The sequence below is a fragment of the Centrocercus urophasianus genome, unplaced genomic scaffold (genome assembly GCF_019232065.1).
Source record: "Centrocercus urophasianus isolate 14NV4802_14NV808 unplaced genomic scaffold, USGS_Curo_1.0 seq_20, whole genome shotgun sequence".
In the NCBI taxonomy this organism is placed as follows: domain Eukaryota; kingdom Metazoa; phylum Chordata; class Aves; order Galliformes; family Phasianidae; genus Centrocercus; species Centrocercus urophasianus.
In genome coordinates, this window is record NW_024884756.1 from 15,118,774 (window position 1) to 15,145,829 (window position 27,056).

Genomic DNA, 27,056 nt, shown 5'->3' on the forward strand with positions numbered 1-27,056 from the left:
ATATAAAGTATTGTATGGCTTAAGGAAAACAACAACAACACAAGAAAACAAAAAAAAGAAGCCCAAAACATTGAGTTTAGGAGAACAGCATGAAGAAGTGGTTGAAAGTGAGTTTTGTGTGAAATGGGAATATGGGAGGATATTTGTGGCTGGTTCTCAGCAGGGGTTCTGTGTGCCCGCTACCAAAGGGCCCAAGGCCACTGTGATGGGGCAGTAGTGGATTTTATCTCTAAATATTTAAAACTAAAATTAGTGGAAAAAAATAACTCTTATTTTCTTTGATAAGTACATGAGCAGAGTAGAAATGCACATAAGGTACTATAAATTAGATTACAACTTAATTTACTGTACTGATATCAGCACACTACTGGTAGTTTGTTTGGAAGGAGGAACAGCAAAACTATTTTGTACTGATCTGGGGAGTGTTGTCCTGCAGAGGAATCTCAATCCCACTGTTGATCAGCTCTGAGTGTGAAGCATGAGATATTATTATTATTATTATTATTATTATTATTATTATTATTAGCTTGATATTCATGTCTAAAAACTTGTTAGTGCTTGCAATTTTTTAGGGAAAGAATTTCTGTTTTGTTCCATTGCTTACATAAGCAGACAACGTGGGCTGTTGTGTCCATTCTTCAACTAAGAAATGTAACAGTGATTAAAATGGGAGAGAGAATATAACACACCCTGACTAAATAGAGAGAACCCTAAACTGTTGATGCATTTAAAACCAAAGCATAAACATTATCACTTGATTATCACTTTTCTCCCCTTGAAGTCATCTTTTTTTTTTTTTTTCAGCTCAAAATATATAGAGACTAGTTTTTTAATCTGGAAGTTAATGATTTTGAGTGTCAGTGTTCCCTACTTTTCTGAATTGTTATGAGAGTGATGAAATGGAGTTGGCTGAGATGTTCTATGCTTTATCTGTTTTACTTGTTTTATAAGAAATATTGCTGCCACTGATTGTCACTAGATAACTGTGCTTATTGGAAGAATTAGGTCTTAGATGCTGGGGAATGGTGCTACTTTGTTCTCCTGCTGCCTTTTGTCTCTGGGGCTTTTAGAGACTTTGCAGAACTTGACAGGAATGGCTGCAAAAATCCTTATGTTGAAGACCCTTAAGAGATTGGTTTACTTGGTTGGTCTTTATGTGCGAGTTTTTCTACAAGGTTTTGCCCATATCTACTGTTGTCTTATTGCTTTATTTCTGCTCCTTGTTCATGCACAACATAACTCGTGCTTGTGTTTGTGCCACTGTTTGTGGCATTTTGAACCTTTTTTCTTTCAGAGAGGAGTATCCAGAACAGATGCCTTCATTTACTTGTATTTTGGCTTTTTCATATTATGCTTTGGCTCTGGACAATATGCTGTCTTTTGGATTGCTCTTTTCTTATAAAAGCTTATGTATTATTCTATACTCATAGGAAGCATGATTAAGAAATCTAACAAGTCTTTTGATGTCAGTTTTTCAATTTCTACAAATGTCAGTGCTTCTGCATATCAACTTCCCGTAAAGTGAAATAAACAAACAAAAAACCTTAAATCACATTTTTATATCCTGTGCAGTGCAGTAGTACAATACATCTTAGGTAAACAATGTTATCTGACATTCTTACCCTTATACTGATTTTGATGCTGAATAGCTAATTGTGAATCAGTAATTTAAATGCAGGGTATTTCAAGGAGCTTCAAGGTGTTTTTGGTTTTGAGCCATTCTTAAGGGAAAACTAGTGAGCAGTCCTGTCCCGCTGTGCGTACCTCTTGTGTTCTTCTGTTTTGTATGATTAACAAGCAGTATTTTCAAATTGTCAAAAGAGATACCTTTTGCTTGTAGTTGTCAACTTCAGTTGGGTCATCTAGTTCACTTTATTACAGTTAGACATTATATCCACTGACTCTGGATAGTGAAAACAATGTCCCATGGACTTCTCATTGCTGAAGATCTTTTCAAAAAGATTTCATCCTGCATTATGTCATTTTACTCTGAGCTACATTGTTTTAGGAGCATACTTTCCTTATAAATCATTTCAAATCATTCTGATAGCATAGCATTAGTTGTACTAGCTTTGGTAAGGATATGGAAAACCAGTTTTCTTTTTCAAGTTCCAAGGGCTGTGTTTAGACTAACTGTACCTATGCTAATAATTTGTGAACCATCTACTTAAACTGAAATTCAAACTTGAATTCTAGTTGTTCTGAAACTGACTTCATTATTACCCTAATCTATTTAATTCTTTAATTGTCTAGGGAGTGAGGGGAAGATCTTGTTACATTAAAAACAAGAACAAGAGCATCTCATGGGAGTTGTGGAGGTCCTCTGTGATCTTCTGTGAAAGATTTCCTGTTGTTAATGTTTTTAAAGATTTCCTGAAGCTGGGAATCATTATGGAATGTCTATATTCTTTCAGCAAGTGATAAAATTTGTAACTTTTAATTATGCTTTTTGCCTCTTTAAAAACAAAAATTCACACTGAAATGTAGACCTCCCCCCCTTTAAGTATAGCTGTTCCATTTTCATAATGGTCAGATTGTTTAGTGACTACAGATCCATGGTTAATTTGCTGCTGGTCTCCAGGAGAATTAAACCCTAAGACTTCTCATTTTCCACTTCCAACCCTATCAGTAGTACACCTAATTAACTTTTTTCAATCCTTGCCCAGTACCTTTATATCTTTCATAGTCAGAATTAAACTAATCTTATGAATGCAGAGGTCATTAGAGGACTTGACATACAGCTTCTGGGCACAGTCAGCTTTTCAGCTGAAACAGCTAGAAAATGTTTTTGCTGCTCACAACTTCCATTCAAGACTCTAATGTTTCTGATAGTTAAGTTCTCAAATTGTAGTCCACACTTTTAATGTTGTTCTCAAAATTACAGGAACTAGAAATTAAATGTATTGATGAAAGTTGAAATCATGATAAATTAGAATTACAGGATTTAACTCTGCCCCAATTTGTCCTTTTATAGAATAAAAGCTTTGTAGTATAAAAGCATGAAAATATTTTTCTTGCTGACTGCAAATCTCTAAGTAGATCCAAGAAGAACTGAGACTAAGCGTTACTGCTCCAGCAGTTGAAATAGCAGCACTTGAACTGATGAATCAATCTTGCTCTTTTCCTGTGATTGACTGTCACATTTTACAGGGCATTATTTCCCCAAAGAAGAATTTACAATCAATAAGCAACTTCAGACAAGATGATGTTTATCCTCCCAAATAACCACTCCTTGTTGGCAGTTCAAATTCAAGTTCAGAGTACCTAAGTCATTACATTTGCAATGTTTTTGGCATCTAGCAACCTCGTTATGTAGATGCAGGACATTAAAAATAATTGGTTTTTTTTTTGTTTGTGTTAGCAGTGTTTTTAACAGTCAGAAGTCTTGACTTCATGATTTCTGAGTGCTCTTGCATGAAAATATTGCTGATACAATTGCAATTATAGTGAAGTTTATCTCAAAATTAGTATACTTTATATCTAGTCTATCTCTAATTACTGAATAACTCTTCTTTACAAAAAGAAACCTATAAGAGCATGCTGCATTTGTAGCATCAATATTGATATTCCCTAACAGCCAGGAGCCCAGCACAGGTGCTTGTTATGCTGCAGGCTGCTCTAAAAAATGGGGTAATAGTTTGTATCATAAAATGCTTTCAGTCTAACAGAATTCTTCTCTCTGATTTAGCAGCTTTGTTATCAGCTGCTAAACAGGCCTTCTTGCTCAAGGTCACTACCCTGTAAGTAGAGGTGGATGTAAATTTTGTACAAGCTCCTCAGCCTTCATAGTTCACACTTGGGTATTGAGTTTTTATTGATGCAGTTAAATTCAGCTAAACCTCTCAGCTAGATCCTACTGTGTGCATCCTATGAAGATGTAATAAATGATGAAAGAAAACTAGGAGGGAGGATAGGTGTGAAAAGGGGAAGGTCTGGGATATAACGCAGGTCATCCGGTCACTTCCTTCTCATGTATTGCATGTTAATGCTGGCAGAACTAGTATTTCATTGCTTATGTCTCCTTCATTGCTTTTTGCAAATGTCACTGAAGGGAAATTCCTGCCTGCACTTCAACAGGAGGTTAGAGACAAAGTTTCACTTCGCATCTTGATTACTTCTTTTTTTTTTTTTTTTTTTTTTTTTTTTACTGAGTTCTTAATTAGGCTTGCCTTAATCTCTTCCTTTTCCCAAACAAATGCGTAAGTTTCTCTATATTCCTCTTATTCACTGTTTTGAATATGCTAGGGGACTGAACTACCTTTCACAGAAGGGTAAGGAGTTGATAATCTGCTATCAGATGATGAAACCACTTGAGCAAGTTGTTACATATCTGGAACTGAGGCTGTTTGATTGCTCTGGGATCCCTGTCCCTCTCTTCTCCTGTAGAGATCACGACAAAGAACACAGACAGGAAACTTCCTAAATCCACATGAAATATGATGTGATATAGCAGCAATTAATTCCAGATTGCTAGTCCATTCTGTGCCTGCTGTTCTCCATAGAGTCCACTAAGGAATACAAGACTGGTACCTTTGTCACATCTGTTTGCAGTACTGGCAGCTTGTACAATAGAGGTACCATTTTGGACAGGTTCAGAAGCCCCTGTGTTACATGATGCTGTCCACTGCAGGTCAGATGTTGCTTTGATTGTATATTATGGGTGTTCTGGCTTTCCTAAGCAAACTGTTAAACACAAATATTTCAAAGGAAGCTCACTGTCTTCTCAGAGACTGCATATAAGTAATTTGCTCTTCTTGAAAGTCTTCTCTTGAAAGCAAAAAGTTTTTAATACACTGAAGAGACAGAAATGGGTCTAAGGAAGAACAAACCCTAACAAAATCAGAATTAAAATAGGAAAAAAATGGTATAATAAACAGATTCAAGAGTTTGGTGTTTTGTGGCAGAAGAGCGCTATAGCTTGCGTGTGAATATCACAATTGTTATTAATTATTGGTGTTAAGAGGTCTAAAAATTTGCGTAACAGGATAAATTACCCAAATGTTTATGTAAATCTTAATGTTGATTGAGGCAGGTCACTTAAAGCACATTCTTTTTGAAGTGGTGATGATCCTCCTACTTCTTTTTTCCCTGTTGTGATCTGCAGGTAATGTAGAAATAAGGTAGTCCGGAAAATGTGTCAATGTTTAGTATTGATAAAGATTTAATGATTTCTCTTATCGTAGTTAAATTTAATCTTAATGTAAGGATTGTATGGATGTAACAATTGCGCTTTCATCACAGGACAAAAATATGTGCGGATATTATTTTGCAGCTGATACTGTCTGAACCTTTAAAATCATATCTCTTGCTTCTATTTGTAGAAGAGTTTAGTTACCTTAGGTTGGGAGTGCCAGAACTGGTTGCAACCCAAATGCTAAATTTGTCCTGAAAGAATGGAGCTGCCAATTCCCTCTCCATTTGATGGTAGAGTTACTGAAGATGATTCTCTACAGAGAGTGACTTTGCAGTCGTCTTTCAGCAGTACTGTTTCATGGCAGAATAGTTGTCTGCACAACACCATGCAAAAAAAAGTTGAGTTCAGTTTCCCTTAGCTTTGGTCAATCTATACGGGATGTCATTTTCAGCTAAGATTTGAATAATGCTCTTTAAAGCTTTTTTAACTTCAAATGTTAATGTACTTAACGAACTACTTTAGAAAATTGTATGAAAAATGTATTATACATCTTTTAGCTCTTTTGTTTGTATACATGGTAATCTTTCTTCAGTGGTAACCAGCTGTGTGGATTCTACGGTGGAAGCTTAAACTGCACATCCAAACAATGTACAGTTTCCTCTTCAGGAAGCAATACATTGAGAGATACTGGCATGAGGGGGTCTTTCTAAATCAACATGTTTTCATAATCCTCTGGAAAGAACCGAAGTTTTCTTCAATTTCTGTAGTGCAAACACTTGTACTGTGGTGTAATACTTATCCTTACAGCAAGGCATATTTGACTTACTAAAATTAAAGTGCAGCAGGCAAAGAAGTATAGCTAACAAGTGTTTCCATCTGTTTACCAGAAATCATGGGCATCTGCAAAATATAGATGTGAAATGGCAGGATGTATGTGTATGTAAGATTATGTAACTATCACCAGATATCAGTCTTAAAATGTCATTCAGTAAGCATTCTATCCAGTAATGGAACTTATTTTGAAGTGAGCAAATGTAATTTGGTCTAAAGATGTGGTATTGTCACCCTACACACGTTTTTCCATTTCTGTGCTTGTGAAGATGGTGGATTGTCCCTCTTTCACAGTTAGTGCATTCTAAAATTTCTTGCAAGTATTAAAGCACTTGGAATACTTGCTAATCTTACTGATAAGTTGGTCTTTGAAATATGTTTACTCCTTAACATTTTATCACCATTCTTATTTGATTGTGAGATTAGAATGGAAAGCAATGTAAGCAGACTCATGCTCATAGTATGTGTTCTGTATTTTTTGAGAAAGTGGATGCTTTATGATCAGTGAGATTATACTAGGTACTTAAGCATGCTGAAGAGATTTAATATATGCATTAATTAACATAATTAAAAGATTTTTGAACTTTGCGTTACCACAGTTCTGATACTTAGATGCAAGTGGAAACAAAATCATTTAAAACAACCTCATCTGATTCAGGGTAACAGTAATAAAACCTGGTTTGATGATGATACTGTTCTTGGTCTTAAAAATTTCAAGAATGAAGAATACTACATGGAATCACACCAATTTTCCCTCTACGTAGCTGCTCACCATTGGGGCGATTTAGTTGCTGTGTTCCCATTAACACTGTTTAGAGTGGTGGTGCTAAATTTCCTGTTAGAGCACTGTGGAGTAACTTAAAAAATACTCTGATGTATGCGATGTTTTAGGCACTTTGTCTACCCAAATACTGTCCTGTATGCTCCCAGCAAGTTGTGCGATGATTCGGTTGGGTCTTGGTATTGTGGCTGATCTTTTTAAGTGGTATCCATGAAGTCCTTCTTTGTTTTATGCTTGTGTGGTTTGAGTACAGCAGTTTGACAATTGTTTCCCTCAGCCTCGTAATTGGGGAAAGACATCTAATAGGAAATGTAATAACACAGACAACAACATAATATTATTTTCCTCAGTGTCATGTATAGTCAAGTACCCTGCTACCTGAAGGAAGCTCAAATATACGCTATGCGTGTTAATATTTCCTTGTTTTCTCTTGAAGGATCGTCGCTTTAATGATGAGATTGACAAACTGACTGGATACAAGACGAAGTCACTTCTGTGCATGCCCATAAGAAACAGTGATGGAGAGGTTATTGGTGTGGCACAAGCAATAAATAAGACTCCTGGAGGTGCCCCGTTTTCTGATGATGATGAAAAAGTAAGACTGCCTTCTTCTGTTTTCTTGTATGTAGCCTGACAGACTCTTCTTAAGAGTACCTACTGCAGATACTATGAATAGAAGACTTATTCTTCAATATTATTGACTTTGTAATTAAGTTGTAGTTAATTTCTCAGGTATGACAATGCTGCAGTATTTTATGTACGATTTATTTCCTCTTTTTACCTATCAGAGTGGAGGGAAGAGCTGGTGTTAGTTCTTTGTTCAGTTTGTATCTTGATAATTTATTACTCCACGTTATACTAAAAACTCCTGCTGATCTGTTTTCTAATGCTTTCTTAGCTTTATAAAAAAAATCTGAGTTAATGTCTTAGAAAATCAGCTGTAAAGCAGAAAAGCTGATACTTGTTTCATGAAACCTACAACTGATACACTATTATTGCTTTCTTCTCACAGCTTTTTTTTTTTTCTTTTTTTTCCCCAATTCTTCAGCCCTCAAAATTTTAGCTTCCTTATTTGGCCTGCAATCTGTTACTTATGTTTGAAAACCCTTTTTTGTGTCTTTATATATTAACCCTTCATGACATAGTCTGTTTCATATGGGTTAAGTTCTTTGTAGATTTTAACTTGCAGTACGGAAGCTAGAGTTTCAGAAACCTATTCTCTTGTAAATTTAGAAGCTGTGAATTAAGGGTTTTGCCATCATTGTGGAGAAGCTTAGAGAAACCTTAAGATATCAAATTGCATTTTGAAGGAAAGACTAAGAGCATCAGTACTGACGTATTCTTTATAGATGTTAATGCATATGCCTCCCCCACTGTAGGAATAATAGCTTGAGTAGCTTGTGTTTGAAGTTAGGTAATTTCAATTAAAAATAAACATAATGAAGAATTTGTATCACCAATAAATGAGATGCTAGAAGCTGATTCAGAATGAAATTAAGTTGGTAGAAGCTGTTGCTTTAGGTTCAGATGACTTGTCAGTCTGTAACTATTTTTATAAAGATCAGGTGCACTTGGGAGCTTAATACCACTAAGGTATGGGGAGCAGCCTTTTGTGTTAATGGTGTTTAAGTGCTTAATATAAAACGTATGCTGTAACATAAAACATCTGTTCTGTAAATGCAAGAGACCTTGCCTATTAAACTTCAGCTTAACACTTCTTTTAGATTTTGTTAGGCTTCTCATGCGATACTTTAATGGGAAGATTTCAGCGTTAATCTCTAAATAAAATCTTTCAAAGAATTAATTTTTGTTTTTTGTTGAAACAATAGCTTATTTTCTTTTAATATGAACACTCAAAGTATTTGGAGAAAAAATGGAGAAACAGACAACTCTATTTGTTCTAACAAATATTGTGTGGTGATAAACTAGCTGTGGATTTCTTGTTCATATGTTGGTATTTGGTTTTTGTTTTGTTTTTTTTTGTTTTTTTTTGTTTGTTTGTTTGTTTTTTTTTTTTAGAAAAATTATCTGTAGTAATAAGTTTCTGTGATAGTTTTCCTATAAAATCCTAAGCTTGCTCACCTTAGTCATCAACTCCTCTGAATGCTCTCCATAGGATATATGCCTGTGGCATATACACTAACATTATTCTAGGGGATGTTACATTTACCACTTTATGCTATCATAAAGCATAGGAAACTTTCAAATCCCTATCTAAGGATAAATACTTATTTTCTCCTTTCTGTCCTTTTCATTAAGATATATCTGGAGAGTAAAGGGAGTTCAAGTAGCAACAAGGAGGGCTTTTGAATTAGGGAAAATGGGAAATGGTGCTATTAAAGTCAGGATATCTACACCTGAGTATGAAGGGAGAATGTGAATGAAGCCAAAAAATGACAGGAAAGAAGAGGGTAGAGTCAGCAAGCTGCATAGCAACTCTATCCAGGAAAGAGAAATGGAGTATCCTTCAAGAATGTACTATGAAACAATGCCCGCTTCTGTTTTAGTGTAGTATTGAATCTATTTTTTGTAAAAGCGTAGGTAGAGATGGACTTTGCCCCTGAAACTTACTTAAGCTGACTCAAAAGAACTTAGTACTTGACAGAAAGCCGTTGTTGGTGCATTATTACATGTTGACATTCCTGTGCTATGACAAAGAAGAGGTGTTAAGTGATACCTGCTGGAAAGAGAAAATCCTGCCTCATTGGTTCATTGCAGTAGATGGGAATAATGTTTAGAATCAAGACAGTATGACATAAATGAAATGTCTTAAAGCTAAACTAACCTTGGTTTTTCAAGGCTGTGAAACATTGCACAAATCAAACTCATTTTCTGTAGAAAGCATAGGAATGTGCGTATTCCTTTAATTTGTTACTACATGGCTATTTTTACTACTTATGTATGTGTGGCAATACATTCAAGTCATAGTAGAGAGCCATTTCATAGTTTTTCGAAACAGTGGTTTGAGGATATGAATCTTTATGTGACTAATGTCTGTTAATAGTTTCATGCTCTGATTTATTGTGTAGTGGGAGTAATTCAAAATAGATTGTTTTCTGTGAAATATTGTTACACAAAGGAATGTTTTGCCATCCAGGTAGGAAAATCCTTGCCAAGTGAAATACAACAAAGTGAATACACAGTATCTGAGAGTATAAAGAAGATTTAATCATTCTTGTGCCTTCTATTAACTACCAGGTGTTTTTTAATAGAAACAGTTATGAGCAAATATTTTAGATTTAACATAGCACTCACTTGCTGTTGAGTAGAGATCTTCAAGCAGTTACTCTAAACAGTACACATTTGCACATGAAGAGTCAGCTTTATTCCTCTGTGCTGCTGTATGCTTTGGATACTTTTCCTAAATCTGTTTCGACATTTTGTTCTGATTTGTTCTGCTCTTGAGCTGATTGTGAACTCTTAGTTGAAGTGCAGATTGTCACTGACCTAGCCGTTTGGATCAGAGTTGAAAGATTAGGCTTATGCCTGGATAGTAATATTCTTATTGAAAGTGCATTCAACAGGTGATAGGGAGTGAAACATAAATTAGGTTAATGAGATGAATGCCTATGGTATGGCAGACAATTCAGGTGGGTCAGCTACTCAGTTATTCTAAGGTGAGCTTTATATTATTTGTATTAAAGCTGAGTAACTGGGGCTACCATTCACACAAACATGAGTAGTTCTCTAAAACTCAAAAGGAATTTATTAGAACAATACTCGTTGCAGTGTGTTTAACGTGCTGAGCAACAAGAAAACAAATCACTTATCAGCATCAACTATTCTAGTACCACAGTAAGGTAATTTTTTTTCTTGCAATAATTTTTTTTCCTATGAAAATAAATTATTTCTGCAACAGATGTGTAAAATGAATGGTGCAGTACATACAGAATATGCTAGAATGGGTAGTCAAATGCAGATTGAAGTAGTAAACTTGGACCTTTTCCTGAATGGGTGTTTCTGTACTTGCTTAGTATACCTTGTTCCTGTATAAAATATCATGTTTGAAGTGCTGCCTTTATCTTATAGTACATTTCATCTTTGATAGAATATTCGAATATCATACATTCAACTGGCAAAACTGCTGTGTTGATGTCAACTGAGTATTGCATAAACATGTTAATATAATATTTCATGTTAGTACTGAGGTTGTGGTGTTTTGTTTCCTTGCTGAGGTTACTAAAGATTTTTCACAATCAGCAAGTTTCTTGTAACTTAATTGCCATCTTTATTTTTTTCTAGTCATGTACACTATTGTTACAGTTAGTAACAAATATGTTTCTAATAATTCTTCAGTAATATATTAAATGGGTTCTCAAATGTAGTCTTTAAGGGAAAAATAAGTGAGAAGGTAAAAATTACTGTGGTCTGTAGCAAGTCTAGGATTGGCTGTGGCTTGGCAGCCTATGTGCTATTTTTGGTTATGGTTTTTGTTGGTGTCTGTTTTGGTGTTTTTTTTTTTTATTTTTTATTTTTTTTTTAAGATTCTGTGCTCTTAAGCTTTTTTCCCTCACTGGTAACCTAGAAAACATGATATAACTCTGGGAAACCAAGAAATGCACTTCCAGGAGAATGTCTTGCAGGATTGGTGAATGCTTTTTTAAAGACTATATCAGAGGAGGCAAGAGAAAACGAGGGGCAAGAAAAGAGACTTGGAAAATGTTTTTGAAACAATGAAAGGAAAATCTGCCTGGGTATTACGGTGCTTTGTGCAGTAAAGTCTGATGACAATCTTGCAAGCAAACCCCATTTTATGTTGATGTCAATTTCTGACAAGTAGCAACTTCAGAATAATTATAAAATGAGACTCTAATAAACTGACCTTACCTCCAGGCCCTTTCAAACAAATCTCAGTATTTCTACGTATGACTTCTGTTAGAGGTGTCTTTCTATACTCACAATTATGTGAAGCAATTCTATCTTTTTTTGCAAAGCTTCTAGACTATTGTATAATAAAATGTCACTTGGGGGCACTAGTGCCTTGAGTCGATAGAAAACAAAGAATAATGTTTTCAATTACAATTAAGTAGATGCTGGCATCACTTCATGTATTTTTAGTTATTTTTTTGAAATTTAGAGCAAATAAAATATTTAAGATTTGGGGAGTTTTGAATGCTCCCAAGCTGTAACCAAGTTTGTTTTGCAACATGTAAAATAGTAGAGTATTAGATTTCCAAGCTTATGCAATTCTTTTTCATGGCAGACTTTCAGGTTTTTCTTCTGTGTCTCTGGCCATGGTGTTAATATCACTGCTAAGTTTTTTGCATGTAATGATTGCTTCCAATTGCTAAACAAACTGTTTCCTTTTGATATAAAGGATGATTCAACCATTTCATTGCTTGGAGCTACACTAGACCTGACAAATTGCTGTACAGGTTTTACATCCTCAGCATCAATGGCTTGGTCAGCCAGAGTGATGTACAGATTTCTGTTTTGGTATAGACAATTACAAAAGTATTGCTTAATTTAACAGTCATTGCCTTACACTGTCATTACCAGGTAACTTTTAAAAATAAAATAAATTCTCCGAAGAATATCAGTTTTCTTCCAACAGTGGACATCAGTTCATCTGGAAGGCTTAAAAACAAACAAAGCCTTGAAAAGAAGGGTGCAGCCTGTGTGTTGCTAGTGCTGTCCTGGAGAGACACGAGACACTTCAGTATTTGTGCTGTTTGTTGGTGAGTCGTGTTGCAGGACAAGTGAGGAAACTACCGAGCAGAAGTCTGACAGTCTGTGATTTAGACTATTGTACGCACTTCATGGTCTCCTGAGATGTGGTGTCAAAACAAATCTAATCCTCCATCAGAGGCTTAACAAGTGGCATCGTCAGCTTCACCATCCCTTTTCCTAGTGTCCGTTTTCTCTCTCTCTGGCATGCTCCTAGCCTGAAGGAAGTGAATCAGCTGTAGGTATATTACACAGGATCAGCTAGAGTTCAGTTCTGCTTGATTTAGAGAGAGGCTATCTTGAATGCAGTGAGATCCGATTTTTACAGCCCCTACCAGGAAGGATTTGGTTGTCTATGCTCTATGAATGGTTCTATTAAGAGCAATATAGCCAGACCCCAGGGTTCAGCTAGTGAACTCTGTGGTTTAGAGTACCTTAAGTTATGGCTCTTGCATGCTCTACCATTTCTATTTCTTGCATTTCTAATAACAGCCCTAGTGATTCTAAATGGCCCAATTTAATATGCTCTTCTGGTTCTCAACAGCTAAGGCCTAAATACATTCTATACTGGGATTACTATAGTGATGAATGATTTGTAGAGATTTTGCTGTACCTGCTAATTTGCCTTCTGTGAATTTTTGCATGATGGGCTTAGAGTCATGCTGAGAGACAATTATCTCTAAGTCAGGTATTACTGCCTTGTTACCTTGTGGAAATAATCAGCAGTAAATAAAGGTATCAGGAGGAGTGATTCAGAGCGTGCTAGCATCTGACTTGTGAAAATCATGCATCCAGCTCTGAATCTAAAGAATGTGCGAGAAGGTCATCTGAGAATTACTTTGGGTGCACTAGAATGGAACATGAGAAACAAATTAGGTAAATAATCTTATTGCATATTTTATATATTTCATTATGTGACAATGTTGGCATTGAATGCTCCTGCTAACCTCTACCTTCTCTGATAAAACTGCATAGCAGTGTGACTCTAAAATCTATTATTTAAAATTGGCATAATTCTCAAAGATATCTCATGGGACCATGTGCCGTTGCATCCAAACACAAGACATGAATTTGCTGAAAGAGGGCAGAAACTAACAAAGACACTTGAAGGATAAAGGTGCTGAAGCAATACAACAATCTTGGAAAACTAACAGTCTATTAGGCACTATTCTTGAAAGTACTTGCTTCACAAATGTAAATTAAAATAAATCATGGTAACTGAGTTCTCTTGCTGGGGGAGTTTAAAGCAATTTGTCACTAGAATATTGGTTTTATCAGGACATGCTCACATCACTGATTTGCAAACAACACTGCCAAGCAACTGCAGTGACAAATAGTTCAGTGGGCTTGTTTCAGTCTTGTGGACATTCAGTCATAACTTCAAGCTATGGAGGATGCTTAAATTGTTTTCAATTACAGAATATTAAATGTGCTTTAACTCATGTCTCAGTATCTGTTTTGAAGACTTGTAATTCAAATATTAACTGCCAGTCTCACCTCTGAGGAGTGGAGGCAAATTTAAGACGTCTTACAATGATATTTTAGTGAAATAGTTATCTCAAATACATGCATCTTAAGTTTAGGGGCTACTTTGTGTTTGTAGTATGTAGTACACTGAATCTTTGATACCTGTTTGAAGCTTTTAGATGCTGCCATGAAACAAACTTTTAGATCAGACATCTGGAATGACTTTTCTACTGAACAGCTCAGTGTTTCATTTGTTTTATTTCTTCGTGGGGGCTGATGTTCTGAGCTTGTTGTATTCAGTGAGTGTGGGGAAGGTGTCTGGATTCTACGCATAGTTGTCAGTGGGAGTCTAAATCCATTTGTTCTTCCTGTGTTACTTGTGTCTTCTTAATTTATACAGAGAGATTTGGACAAATAAGTGCTTTCTTCTGTAAACCTAGACTGTGATTTGGTTAATGTGTTTGTAGCATTTGATTTAGAGCCCAACTCAAAGCTCAATAAACTAAATGGAAGAATCTCTGCTGACTTCATGGGCTTTTAGACAAACTTTGAACCTCTGTCTGTTTAGGAGTATTTCACTAAATGCAGATCCTTATTCTATGGAGCTTAAATTAATCTAAGTCAGAGCACCAATGAAATAAGCTGAGGACCAGTTATTTTCTTTATCTTTCCCTTCCACTGGATGTGTAAAAGGCTCCAATAGGCTGAATGCAGTTTCTGCTCTTGATCAAACAAGCCGCTTGATTTGCTAGACATGGGGGGGAAAAAATAGCTTCTTTAATTTCGTGAACATTCGTTAGAGTCAGACAACAAATTCTGACAAAACATAAGTATCTCTCAAGTTAGATTGTTCTTCACGGGTTTTTCAATTAATTTAGGTGTGACTTCAGACTCTAGACAGCTGATAAAACATCAGGGGGAGCGGGTGTTATCTGATGTAAAAATGTTAGTTGGTCATGGAAATTGACCTATAGAGAGAGCTATTAGACAGAGTGAAACCAAGATTTGTTGGCTGCTTGTTGTGAAACAAATCTGGTGAGAGCACAGAGGAACCCAGTATGTTTCTTTCCTAACACTTTAAACAGAAAACCCAGAAGCTAAGAGTTGTGTGGGTTTGATCATTATCTTCAGATGCTTCAGGAACTGTGTGTGATGTTTTTGTATTCACCAACTATTAATTTAATCTTTCTTTGAGAACAGTATATTAATAACTTTTACTGGTTTAAAAAAATGCTTCTAATGCCAAAGCAACTGAGTCAATTTTGCTCTTGGTAGAAAGGATGTGTGGCAGCTCATTAGACAAACCTTGTTTGCTTTAAGCAAAGCTTGTATTGGGAAAAGCTTGTATTGAAACATGGTTCCATGTAGAAGCATGTAAAAGAACCTTTCTAGTGTACAGCTAGTGAAGACCTCAATTCTAACAATTACTTGAGATGTGCCCTGTTGGCTGAATGGGAGTGCCTTGTCCCTAGTGAAGTGCTTTTTCTGATCTTCTGCCAGTCTGTTCAGTTCTCCATAACTGTTCTTCATGATAACTGTGAGGATTTATGTGCTTTTAGAAAATAGCATGTCACGTCTCCTGACAATTACTTATTTCACTTTGCTTCGGGGAAGATGTTTGTACAGCAGTTCTTGCCATCAAAAGTATTTCCTGTTAGAATAGTGATCTTGAGCCTGTCTGTAACTATAGATTACATGATAAGATATTGAAAACTGCTTAGTAAATCCTTTTGCTAAAAATTAAGTCTACCTCTCTTCTTACTACAGGCTTCCTTAGAATTATGGACTATATTCTGTCATTCTGGCACTGACTCATGTGATGTTCTTGGGCAAATTGCATAGTAGGCTCTCTAATTATAAAAATGGTATTAGGTGTTTCCACACTTAATATTTATCAGACTTTTCATTTTAAGTATTCTCACCTAATAAAAAGGAATTATTTTTTTGTTTTCCCCCTCTTGTTAAGCTCAGCCACAGCTTTTAAAATTAGCTGAATGCATTTCTTACATGCAGCAGCTGTAGTCTGGACGGATCTGGTTAGAAAACACAAAATTGCAAAAAATACATATGCTCAGCTTTACATATCAATGTAAATTGTGCTTGACTGGTTTGTGAAAGTATAGCGAGTCTAACATTGGTGGACTCCTGGTTGTATATCAAAAGGAGGAACTCAATCCTCCTCCTCTCTGTCTTTCTTATTGCTAGCTGGAGAAACTGAAGTTTGCAGATCCAGCAATTGGAGTATGTAAGCAACAATGTGGAGCACACAGGAATGTGTGGTCTCTGTATCTAGAAAATTAACTCTGTGGCCATAAAGTGAGTAAAATCCTTGTCCTCTTCTATAGAAACATAAAAGATATGTGAAAAGATTGACTGACTCAGTGACCTTTCTGTCAGCTGTTCAGAGAAAAACGCCTTGGATAAGACAAGCTTTAGGTGAAATTCCTCTTGCGTACTCCTATTTTTCATGGTTTACCAGATGTGGTATCTTGACTTCATTACCAACCCAAGGACTTTCCAATTATAAATTTTTTCAGGCATTTATTGAAGTAAGATGAATGGTCAGGGTTGGAAAGGACCTCAAGGATCATGAATCTCCAACCTCCCTGCCACAAGCAGGGCCACCAAGCTCCCCATTTAATACTAGACCAGGCTGCCCAGGGCCCCATCCAGTCCGGCCTTGAACACCTCCAGGGATGGGGCACCCACAACCTCTCTGAGCAGCCTGTTCCAGCATCTCATTGTTCTGTCTGTAAAGAACTTCCCCTTGACATCCAACCTAGATTTTCCCTCCTTCAACTTAAAACCATTTTCCCTTGTCCTGCAGTTGTCAACCCTTTTAAAGAGTTGATTCCTCCTATTCATTTTCATGCCAGTTGTTTTTCTCAGAATCTTTAGTTTTGAAAAGCTGTGAAGTTGCCACCTGGAGCAGCTCCTCCAGGCAGTGAACTGTTTGATTTGGCAGGAATGATGTCTGCTCCAAGTTGTGGGCAGGTATTGCTGTGGCAAGTCAGCACTTCCCTATCTGAGAAGCAGGAATTATTTGACTTTTCTGTGTGCTGTAGACAGATAAAGAAAAATGATAAATGTTTTTTTTTTTTTTCCTGCTGTTGTAAAATTAACTGTCAGGTATGTCAGGTTTTGAGAGCTGGGGTAGATATTTGCTGTGTATTAGCATTTTGATGCCACTGCATCACAGGAATATAAAAGGCTTTGTTAGGTATCCAATCTGGTTGTCTTTGGCTGTTAATTTTGGCAAAAAGATTCTAAGGCTTTCTGAATCAAGGTGGATATTGGAAATAAAAAACCTTAGAACAAAGCATAAAAAATGTCAGGCCACCAGTGAAAGTCAGTCAACAAGGTTGATGATTACTTGTTGCTGAGTGGAACTGATTTCACCTTTCCTGCCCAGCTGGCGAATGCTAGAGTTAATCCACGCTATGATAGTTTCTTTTTTCAGTCAGAACCATTATTGGTGCTATCAGAGACAACTGATGTATATTGTTTAAAATTGTGAAGTGGTGATCAAATTTCAGTAGGAAAATTATGCAGTACACTTAAGTAGCCTCTATCAGGGTAAGCAAACTCTTTATGAGAATATTTCCCGTGAACAGCATAGTGATAGTGGCTGGGGGGCTAGGAAGAACACTCAAACAGTGCTTTGTGGAAGCTATAAGCTAGTGCTTTAATTGTCAACCTGGTCTGGGAGGGGGAGACCTTCAACTCAGAAGATTTATCACCATGCTTTTAGCAAAACCATGTCAATATTAGCAGTCTTCAAGGCTATAGTCTTAGGACTGAAGTTGGCAAAAGAAGAAATTAACCTCTGTTAATTTGTTGGCAATTGCCTGTCAGTATTGTAGCATGGAATGGACAAAACCAAATCTTGTTATTTTTACTTTCCCATTTAAAAAAAAAAAAAAAAAAAAAAGTTTTGCTGTGTAAAAATGGACCAGCCGAATTTTGCTATGCTGGTGTCCTGGTTACAAGGCAAATTAAAGGATAATAGCTCTTTGGCATGGTAATAGTTCAGTGGTGTTATGGTGTGTTTTCTCACCAAGATGAGTGGAAATGCCTTGGAGCCATAGGATGGGATGTGATGCATAAGGCTGTGTGGTCCAAATGGAGGCAAGTGTGGAGCGATGACAGACTTGTGGAGGGCTGAGACCTGAGGATGTCCTAGTGACTATTTTCTCAGTCTAAAATTTGTGGTGAATTTGTATTGCAGTAGGGTGGTGAAGAGACAAGTGGTGGAGCCTATGGAAATTGTCCCTCTTTGCTGGTGCTGTGATAACATTGTCTTTATGTGGGAAATTCCTTTTGATATAAGTAAGAGTTATGTGATGAATGTATACTCATTAGCATGTGAATGTGTATTTCTCAGTGTCAGTGGGATGTCCTGTAAGACAGTGGCCATGTACTGCAGTCTGAATTGGAGCAGTCCTAAGACTAGTCCTAAAGGGCAGAGCTGTTGTGAGTTGATCCTGCTTACTACTAAAAAGCTTACTTCTAAAAAGAAGAGGCTTTGAAAGATGAGGGATCACCAAGGCTTGTTACCATAAACACGATCTGAGTTTTCCTTTTGTCACGCTCAGTGGAAAACATGACAAGGGCTATATATTTGCTTTTGTGCCTGAATCACAAAGGTTTGCTAACTGCAATACCGAGGGGTTGCAGGGCTTCTCTTTCAGTTTAAGGCATAAAATCATGAACTTTTAATCTTGTATGTCCAGAAGGTTTCATTATCAACAGCAGCTCAGATTGGATGTGCACAGTGGTGAAACATAGCTGTAGTTAAATTGCTATTGCAAGAAATGGTAAACTCTGGTCTCTGAAATAGTGTTGAATAATTCTGTACTTCAGAAAGTTGGAAAACTTGTCTGTAACAGCTGAAGTCTGCCCACAGAAGTATTAAACTGGCAGGTTTGCAAGAAGCTTCTCACCAACAAATCAAGGAATTGAATATTGCATCGAATTGAAAATTTGGAACAATATGCAATATAGACTATTTTTCTTTTGTAAGCACAAAGATATTCTGGTTTTTGCGATCTCATGAACATCTGACAAAACCCAGCCACTAAGTGATAAGCTCAGTAGTTGGTGCCAGCCTGAGCTGTTCATGTACAGATAAGTCTTCTATTTTTCTGAAGTAGGTTAAGAGAAATGACTGTAAGCAAGGAGCAGAGGCCATTCATGTGAGATGTGACAACACCTGATAAATTATCACAACCTGTAGAAATAGAGGGTCTCTAGCTCATTCTGTGTGTTCAGTTGTCAAGAGGTTTGATGTTGCTGCATTGATGCTTATATTTTGAAGAATGAATACTAATTTGGTAGGTTTTTTCAAGCTGTTGCAGTTTCTGCATTACCAAAAAAAAAAAAAGTTCTGTTTCTAGAGGAAAAAATAGATTAGTAAGAAATTTGCTTTGTAAGCCTGTATACTGTGAAGTAGGCAGAACTCAGCGTGTATTAATCGATTAGACACTTTTCCACTCAGATTACTGAATGATTGTCTACTTCTCTGATGTAATTCTGAATTACTACATCCTGAGTATTAAGAAAAAATACTTCAATTATTGTTTCATCATGTACCTAGACTTTCTTCTAATGATAATTTAACTTGGATTGTTGATTGTAATTTAATTTATTCTAATTTGTATGGCCTCCTGTTTTGCTTCTGCTGTCAGTTTCGTGGATTTTATGAGAGTAGATATGACAAGTCACACTAAGATTTATTTTTGCTTATATAAAAAAATTAATTTAGATGTTAGATGCCTGCAGTGGCCTGTGATGCTGAAGTTAGAAAAATCTAACTCTTAAATATTTAGCAGATAGAGTTTTAATCAACCTGCTAGGAGTTGGGGTATACGTGGCTGGATGCATGAGTGTCACAGATATTGGGAGTAGCCTGATGCTCTCTGTGGTTTTGTGGGTGTTCAGGAACTCTGCTATTCTGCTTTTTAGCTTACGTATCACTCTACCTCTTTCAATTTCTCCTGCAACAGCTGTATTATCCTTTTTTGATCAGTATCTTAACTTTGTACTATGTATAAAGCCTGTTTTCCCTCAGTGCTTTACCTTTTTTGTTATCCTGTTGCTATGATTTGGCTTCTGTCTGTGTTTTTGCTATGTTTTTCACAGATGAGTGCCCTTGTGAAAGGGGTAGGGTTCTTGAAAGACTTGCTGTTTGCTAAAGCTCAGCATGCATCACTTTGCACTCAGATGCTGAAACATGCTGGTGGCTGGTGAGGTCATTCCATAAAATCTTTTGATGTTACAGAAGTCTTTGTGTGCTCAGAGAACTATTAGATGTCAGACCATGAAAACTGCTACTGGTGGTTATCACAACCTGACACTGCTTAAAAAATAAAATGAAAAGCTAAGAGTATGTGGGAAATGTGGAAGTAGTATTTATATTTTGCCAATACAAAGCAGAGTACTTTAAGTTAGATAAACAGAATTATGGATCATCTGTTTAGAAGCAAAAAATAGGAAAGGATCCAGAAGATGCAAACAACTTTGGTTATATTAGCAGTAGTGAAGAGTATGTGTAATTACATCTCTAGGTAGGTAGGCAGCACAGGATGGCAGGTTGTCTTCTTGCCAGTGTGGTTGTATTTCCTAGAATATGCAGGGGGAAAGAGTTTAATGGGGGTGGGGAGATTAGCAATGATGTCAATTGACTTCAGTACTTAGGGAAATACAAATTACCAAAAAACTTTGAAATCATAGGCAAAGGCATAGGGACTTTAGCAATGTTTGCCTTCACACCTGTTTTGAGAGGTTCCATTGGTGGTAATTTCAGTCTTGGAAATACTTGGAAATGAGGTTAGGATACAAATGTATCTTTACCACTTTTTTCTTCACGGTATTTTAGTTGGCACTAACACTTTCAGAAAATACTTTTATGATGCTGATTGCAAAAATGCTTCAAGGTCATTGATTCTCTGAAGCTGAGTGTTAGCAAACTTACTTCCAACACATTCTGGTTTCTGACCTCTCGTTACTCAAGTTATCTGCAACAAGACAAGTGGCAAAAATGTTTCATGCAAGTATATGAAATTCTGTAGGAAGCTGCCTTTTCATTTTGTCTTTCTGTATGTGGCTGTCAGCTGTGGTTACTAGAATGCTAATGCATTCTCTGGAGTTTTTTTTTTTTTTTTTTTTTTTTGATAAGACCACCACCTGCACTAGGCTAAATTAGACTTAAGGATGGGGAAAAAAAATAAAATCTGTGCATGATTAAATAGTTCAGCAATCAGAGATGCTTTCCTAAGTTATATATTAGTGTAAAGGAGCAAAATAAACATCAATAGGTTTGTTATGAAAGCCAAAATGTGTTCTTAAGTCTTAAATGTTTAAACAAGTAATACTGTTTACAAAATACTACTGATAATGTACTTTTCAGGTAGAAATTGAAAGAGTGGTAGTTTATTCTATATTTCTTAGCTTCTGGTCTATTGTTATTAATCCCATTCTATTTCCTCTTGCACAAGATTGCTACAAGGAGGTTCTGAAGGTAACACTGTGCTTGGGTGTAATCACTGTGTTCATATGGGAAGTCTGCCTGCTCTTGAATGCTAGAAAATGCTCCATGCAAAATGTGCGCTAGACAAAATTCACCAGCCAAGCAAAACACTGAGTCCAGGGTTTGAGTCTTGGCATTGATTTAACTGTGGTGACGCTCGGACTGGAGGTGATAAGGTTTCATTTGAAGCCATTGCAGCTCTTCCTTCAGTGTTCGCTTGGATGCAAGTTCCAAGCCAAACCCATACATTAAGACACGATGTGCTTTATTATTAACATGCATGACTCTTCAGTAGTCTGAAATAAACTATTAAATGTTTTGATTTCTCCTGTGCAAGTCGCATGTAATCACATGTACGTCATCACATTGACATACTTAAATAATGACATTCACTTTGGAGAATAACAGAAGTTGCAATTCTAATGAGAAGATTTTAAGTTTTATGGAGTTGAAGGATCATCTTTTTCTAGGTACATAATTTATTCTCTTTTTTGGAAGAGTGTATCTTGTTTTCATTTGTTTGCTTTTTGATGGTTGTGATGAGCACTGTACAAACAGTGAGCAGGAAGCAATTGCTTATCCAAAGAGAGGATGAGGGAGTAGTGTTGTTTTGTTTTTAATAAAAAAAGCTTGGGTGTCACAAACACGTGTCTGCTGACCTTTCAGTAGGCTTCAGAAGTCCTTTTGTATAGTTTGTGGGAGTTGAATTTTTAAGTTTTTCAGCTGAAGGAAGGCTGCACAAACAAATGTCAAGGGAACTAAAAAGTCATGTAGAAGTGAGAAACTGTAAAAGCGGCAAACTCTTCACCTTTAGAACTAGGCTAACTTGACTTAACAGCACTAGACTAGGGCTGCAGATCAGGCTGGCTCATGTAATCACAAAGTAGAACCATAAGGTTGCAAGGTTGATCTTATCTCCTCAAGGACAAAATGACAATGTATTTTCATTGAAGCTTTTGTGTATTAATAATTAAAATAGTCTAGAAGTCTGACACTTCCTTGTCAAATGTATCAAAGCACACTGTGTGTGTTCCTTACATTTTAGTGCATCAAAAGGATATTATATTGTTTTGATGGATTTACTGTATTACACAGTTAATGCTTTCAGGAAGTTATCTTAAAGTCAGTTATTTGGAATCCTTTTTCCTGTAGCAAGTTCTGTAATTTTTTGTTCTCAGCTCGTATATTTGGTTTGGGTACTTGAACACAGGTTTCTGCACTCTTGTTGGTGTACCATCTATTTATTAATTGTAGGTACTAATGTGTACTCAAGCACGGAGGAGAAAAGTTTTCTTAATGTAGGTCTTTTTCCTGTGGAGGTGTGGGAGTTTGTTGTGTCTCTGAACTTTTATAAAGTTATTGAAGGAAGTGAATAGTTATGTCTCTGTCAAATTGTTAATGAAGCTGTAATTAACTAATATTACAGCTATATTCAAGGTATCATGGAACCAAAGGTTATAAAATCATCAGACTTACGGAGGAAAATGTGGTTTTTTTGGGTGGCTGTAAACCTTGTAAAAGTAGCCTATTTACTTAAAGCTTCCATCTACTTCAGAGTGTGCCAGCTGTAGGGTTTGGCTTAAATCTGCATCACGTAGCTGAGAATTCATTGTATGTGGTAGAAATATTCGAAGAATAGCTCAGCCTGGAAGTTATTTTAAATTTTCAAGATTACTTGTTAATCTGGAGGTAATCACAATCTTTAGTGGACATTACAACAGTCAGACTTGGCAAATCCAATTTTTGCAGCTTCTTTAGGCTGTCTCTGCATTCTGTAACAGCTCCAATCGCTGCCTTGTGCTCTGTACTACTGTCCTACCAGATAATGTGTGTGTGCATTTCTGCTTTTCACCTATAGGTGTTTCTTCTCTTGTGACTTGTGGAAAAGGTGTCAGTGATTTTCTGAGTTACGAGTTGGGGAGAAAAGGTCAGATTCTGTCCCCTTAACTAGAAATCCATCTTTTAATTTGCAGGGAGTACTCCATTACCAAGAAATATGACTTGTGAGTTTTAATGCTGTTGAAATAAAACTCAAATTCTGTTTCGTGTTATGTAATATACACAATCAGTGGGGTCCAATAATATTAGCCACTTGTATTAGCAGCTGTCAGAATGGGCAGCAGCCTGCATCCAAAGAGCTCTCAGACACTTGGATTACAGATTTCCACACAGCTGGAAGCAAATTAATGTGTTCTGCAGAAGGTAAAATCAAGGGACTTTTTATGCAAGATGACTCACACCATAAAACACAGAGATGATCACAACACTGTTCTTATTCATATCTATAACAAGCAGAGTACTTTTCAGTGGTTAATGGAATATGCACACTATAAGTGTGCTGTTGTCAAGTGTTGGGTTTAGACTTGTTAACATTAGTAGCTTTAATCATTAGGCATTTCATTTTTTAATAGCCATTTTGAAGCTATTAGGTTCCTTTACAGAACAGAAGGGACTGTCAGCAGATGTTCCCAAACTGATGCATGCTTGTCGAAGTGCAAAACAGAGGTGTTCATATGGAACATGTCTGATTGCATTGAGAAGCTCTGTGGGCATGTACTAATGAGAAGTAATGTGACCCGAGAAAGACAAGACAGAAGATTTTTTTTTTCTGAAGGCTAACACAGAGGGAAATTGGTTTAAAGTGTGAGAATGAATGTATTGCTTATATAAAACAACACTGCTTCAAAGCGGTGCCTACTTTATCTACTACTTCTGATGAAACCAAATTGCAGACACAGTTGGGCTAAATGGACCAAAAGGAAGGCATGAGTGTTTAAAAATAAATAAATCAGTACTTCTGTAAAAATAAATCTGTACCTGCTATTTCTGTATTTAATTTTCTTCTGATGAGAAACAGCTCTTTTCAGTGGAAACAGGTCTGCTCTCAACTCCTCACTTTAAAGAAAGCTATTCAAACATGTTGCTAGAAGCTGCAGAAGTGTCTGTGGTAGCCATTTGTTATTTGATTTTAACCTTCAGAAATCCAAAAATGAGCTGACTGGTTGCTGCCCTTTCACATTTCTTTTGCACTTCATGCAAAATGTCATGCAGAACACTTCACGTTCCCTAAATATTGGCCTGCTACTGGTATTAATGTAATGCTGGTCCTAATGTCTGTTTTTATACAGTGTGGGAAGGGAAATATTTTATTTCTCTTGAAACTAAGATTTGCGAATGTAAGCATAATGCTTTTTTGGGCAAAAATATTAGTGGAGGCAGGAATATGCCAGTAGGAAATGGATTTTTATATTCAAAATGAAGCTTCATGGGTGTTTGTGTGTAGTGCAGTTAGTCTCCGAGCTCTAGAGATAACTCTTGTGGCTGTTTAGTTACGGTGGGAAGGATAGGATTTGTCTTAAACATGTACTTGGAGGATGACTGAAAGTTTCAGTTTTCAATGCGTGTGTCCACATACTGAGCAGAGCTATGGTTTGGAAACCATTGGTTTGTTTCCTTTGAGTTTCTGGCACTTTACCTAGCAGCTGTTATCATCTGAACATAGCATGTGTTGTCCCCACCCCACCAAGGAAACCTTAGAGATTTGTCATTCCTACTCAGAGTCCCAGAGGAAGGAAATGCAGCTGAGAAGCAGCATTAGCTAGGAGAAAAGATCTAGCACTTCCTAAGCTGGAGGCTGTGATCCACAGGCTGTGAATCCTGCTAGGTCACTAGCAAAAAATAAGCAATGCTTGTCTAGTGACTTGGCAGCTCCTCTGTACAGAATGAGTGGAGAAGAAAAGAAATAGCTTACTGGGAGAACAAAAAACTGCAGTATTCTTACTGATGACTTTATCAGTGTGAAAGTTTTTAAGTTCTTCAGATACATGGGAACAGAGGCAAAACATGTTCTTCAATGAAGACTCGAAAAAAAAACACATTTTCTGTATTCTGTGGTACTTTAACTTGAAAATCGTGCAGGTACCTCTGTTAAGATGCGGTGACTCACAGTAACTGTCCAGGCCAGCGTTAGAGCTGAGAAAGAAACTACAGCTGTTGCCTTCTTTGTGTCCTAGCCACTGGAACTAAACCTGTCTTCTAGTAAAAAAAAAGAAAATCACTGTGATATTGGCAATGTTGACCTCCTAACTTTTGCAGCACAAGCACAGCTCACGTGAGCTAAGCAAACTGTTAAATTGGGTGAAAAGAAATGCTCCATTCTTACTTTGAATCATTCAAAACCCCGAACAGGAGCTATGTGAGGTACAAATTTGCCCTCACATACTCTCAAGAGAGTTGATTTGGTACAGCCATTTTCCAGGCCAGCCTGTGATACTTGTGTTTCATTCTTTATCTTCTATGATTGTGTATACATGAACAACCAGACACTTTAATTGAAATAGTCACTTAACCATAAATATCAGCTTTGAAAGCAGTGGTCCTAGGAAGCTGAAGTCGTAAAACAGCACCAGAACAAGTTAGTTACTACTTGCTATGTGTCCTTATTGCTGTCAAATGATTTGGGCCATCTAATGCTCAAGTTCATGTTTGTTTTTTTAACACATTTTCTTGTAATATCATACAACCAAGATGACAGACATTTTAGTACAGCCTACGTAATGCTTTCTGCTGTTGAAGTATGAATGCTCATGTATTTAAGATGATATGATTATTTCTTGATTTAACTTTATGCTGTGTGAAGTTGTACTTTTTTGACACTCTTGCCCTTGTTTACATTTTATTATTTTGGGTATTCATTTTAAAATGCAGATGACATCAGTGTATCTTCACTTAAAATGTTTTCGACTGCAGCAGTGAGATAGTCTTTCCAATCCTATCAGTGATTCTCTGGTAAATGTGGAGATGTGTGTTAAAACGATGCACTGTATTACTTGTTGTCCTGCTCAAGAGTCTACAAGATTTCCTTATTTTTGGGCCAACCAACCTGGTGTTCTCAAACACAGTACTACCATAAGGTGCAGAAAAAAGTTCAATTCAGATGCTCAAAAAATGGGGAATTGTAGAATTCTTCTTCAAAGTTGGAGTGCTTCAAGTTGGAATGGGTCCATAGGGATCTCAGAGTCCAACTCCTGGCTCCACACAGGAGCACTCAAAAATTGTACTATATGACTAAGAGCATTGTCCAGACACTTCTTGAATTCCAGCAAGCTTGGTGCACTGACTACTTCCTTGGGGAATTGTTCTCATATCCCACCACACATTTGAAGAACCTTTTCCTGATAGCCAACCTGAACCACCACTGTTACAGCTTCAGGCTTTTTTGTGTTACTTTATCACTGGTCACCAGAGAGGAGGTGAATGGCTGCCCCTCTCCTCTTCCTCCTGAAGAAGTTGTTTTTCTCTTCTCTGAGTTGAATAAACCAAGGGACTTAGCTGCTCCTCACATGCCTTCCCCTCTAAGGCCCTTCACCATCTTTGTAGCCCTCTTTTGGACACTGTAACAGTCTTAGGTTCTCTTTTGTACTGCGGGCCCCAAAACTGCACGCGGTATTTAAGGTGAGGCCACATCAGTGCACTGTAGAGTGGAACAATCACTTCACTTGGCTGGCTAGCAATGCAGTGCTTGATGCTCCTCAGGATGTGGTTGACCTTTCTGGCTGGCTGAGCACACTGCGTCATTGCACTAGACCAGTCACGGGACTCTTCCCACTAGGTTCTGCTTCTGTCAGTGATGTCGTGGCTCAGGGACT

At 36.9% G+C, this 27,056-nt stretch overlaps 1 protein-coding gene across 1 annotated transcript in view; it reads left to right on the forward strand.

The window, feature by feature from the left end:
- PDE11A (phosphodiesterase 11A) overlaps positions 1-27,056 on the forward strand; it is a 121,287-nt gene that overhangs the window by 8,635 nt on the left and 85,596 nt on the right. The window contains exon 2 of the mRNA XM_042822383.1: positions 7,183-7,341. Within this exon, the coding sequence (XP_042678317.1) occupies positions 7,183-7,341 (159 nt within the window). The remainder of the gene's footprint in view (positions 1-7,182; positions 7,342-27,056) is intronic.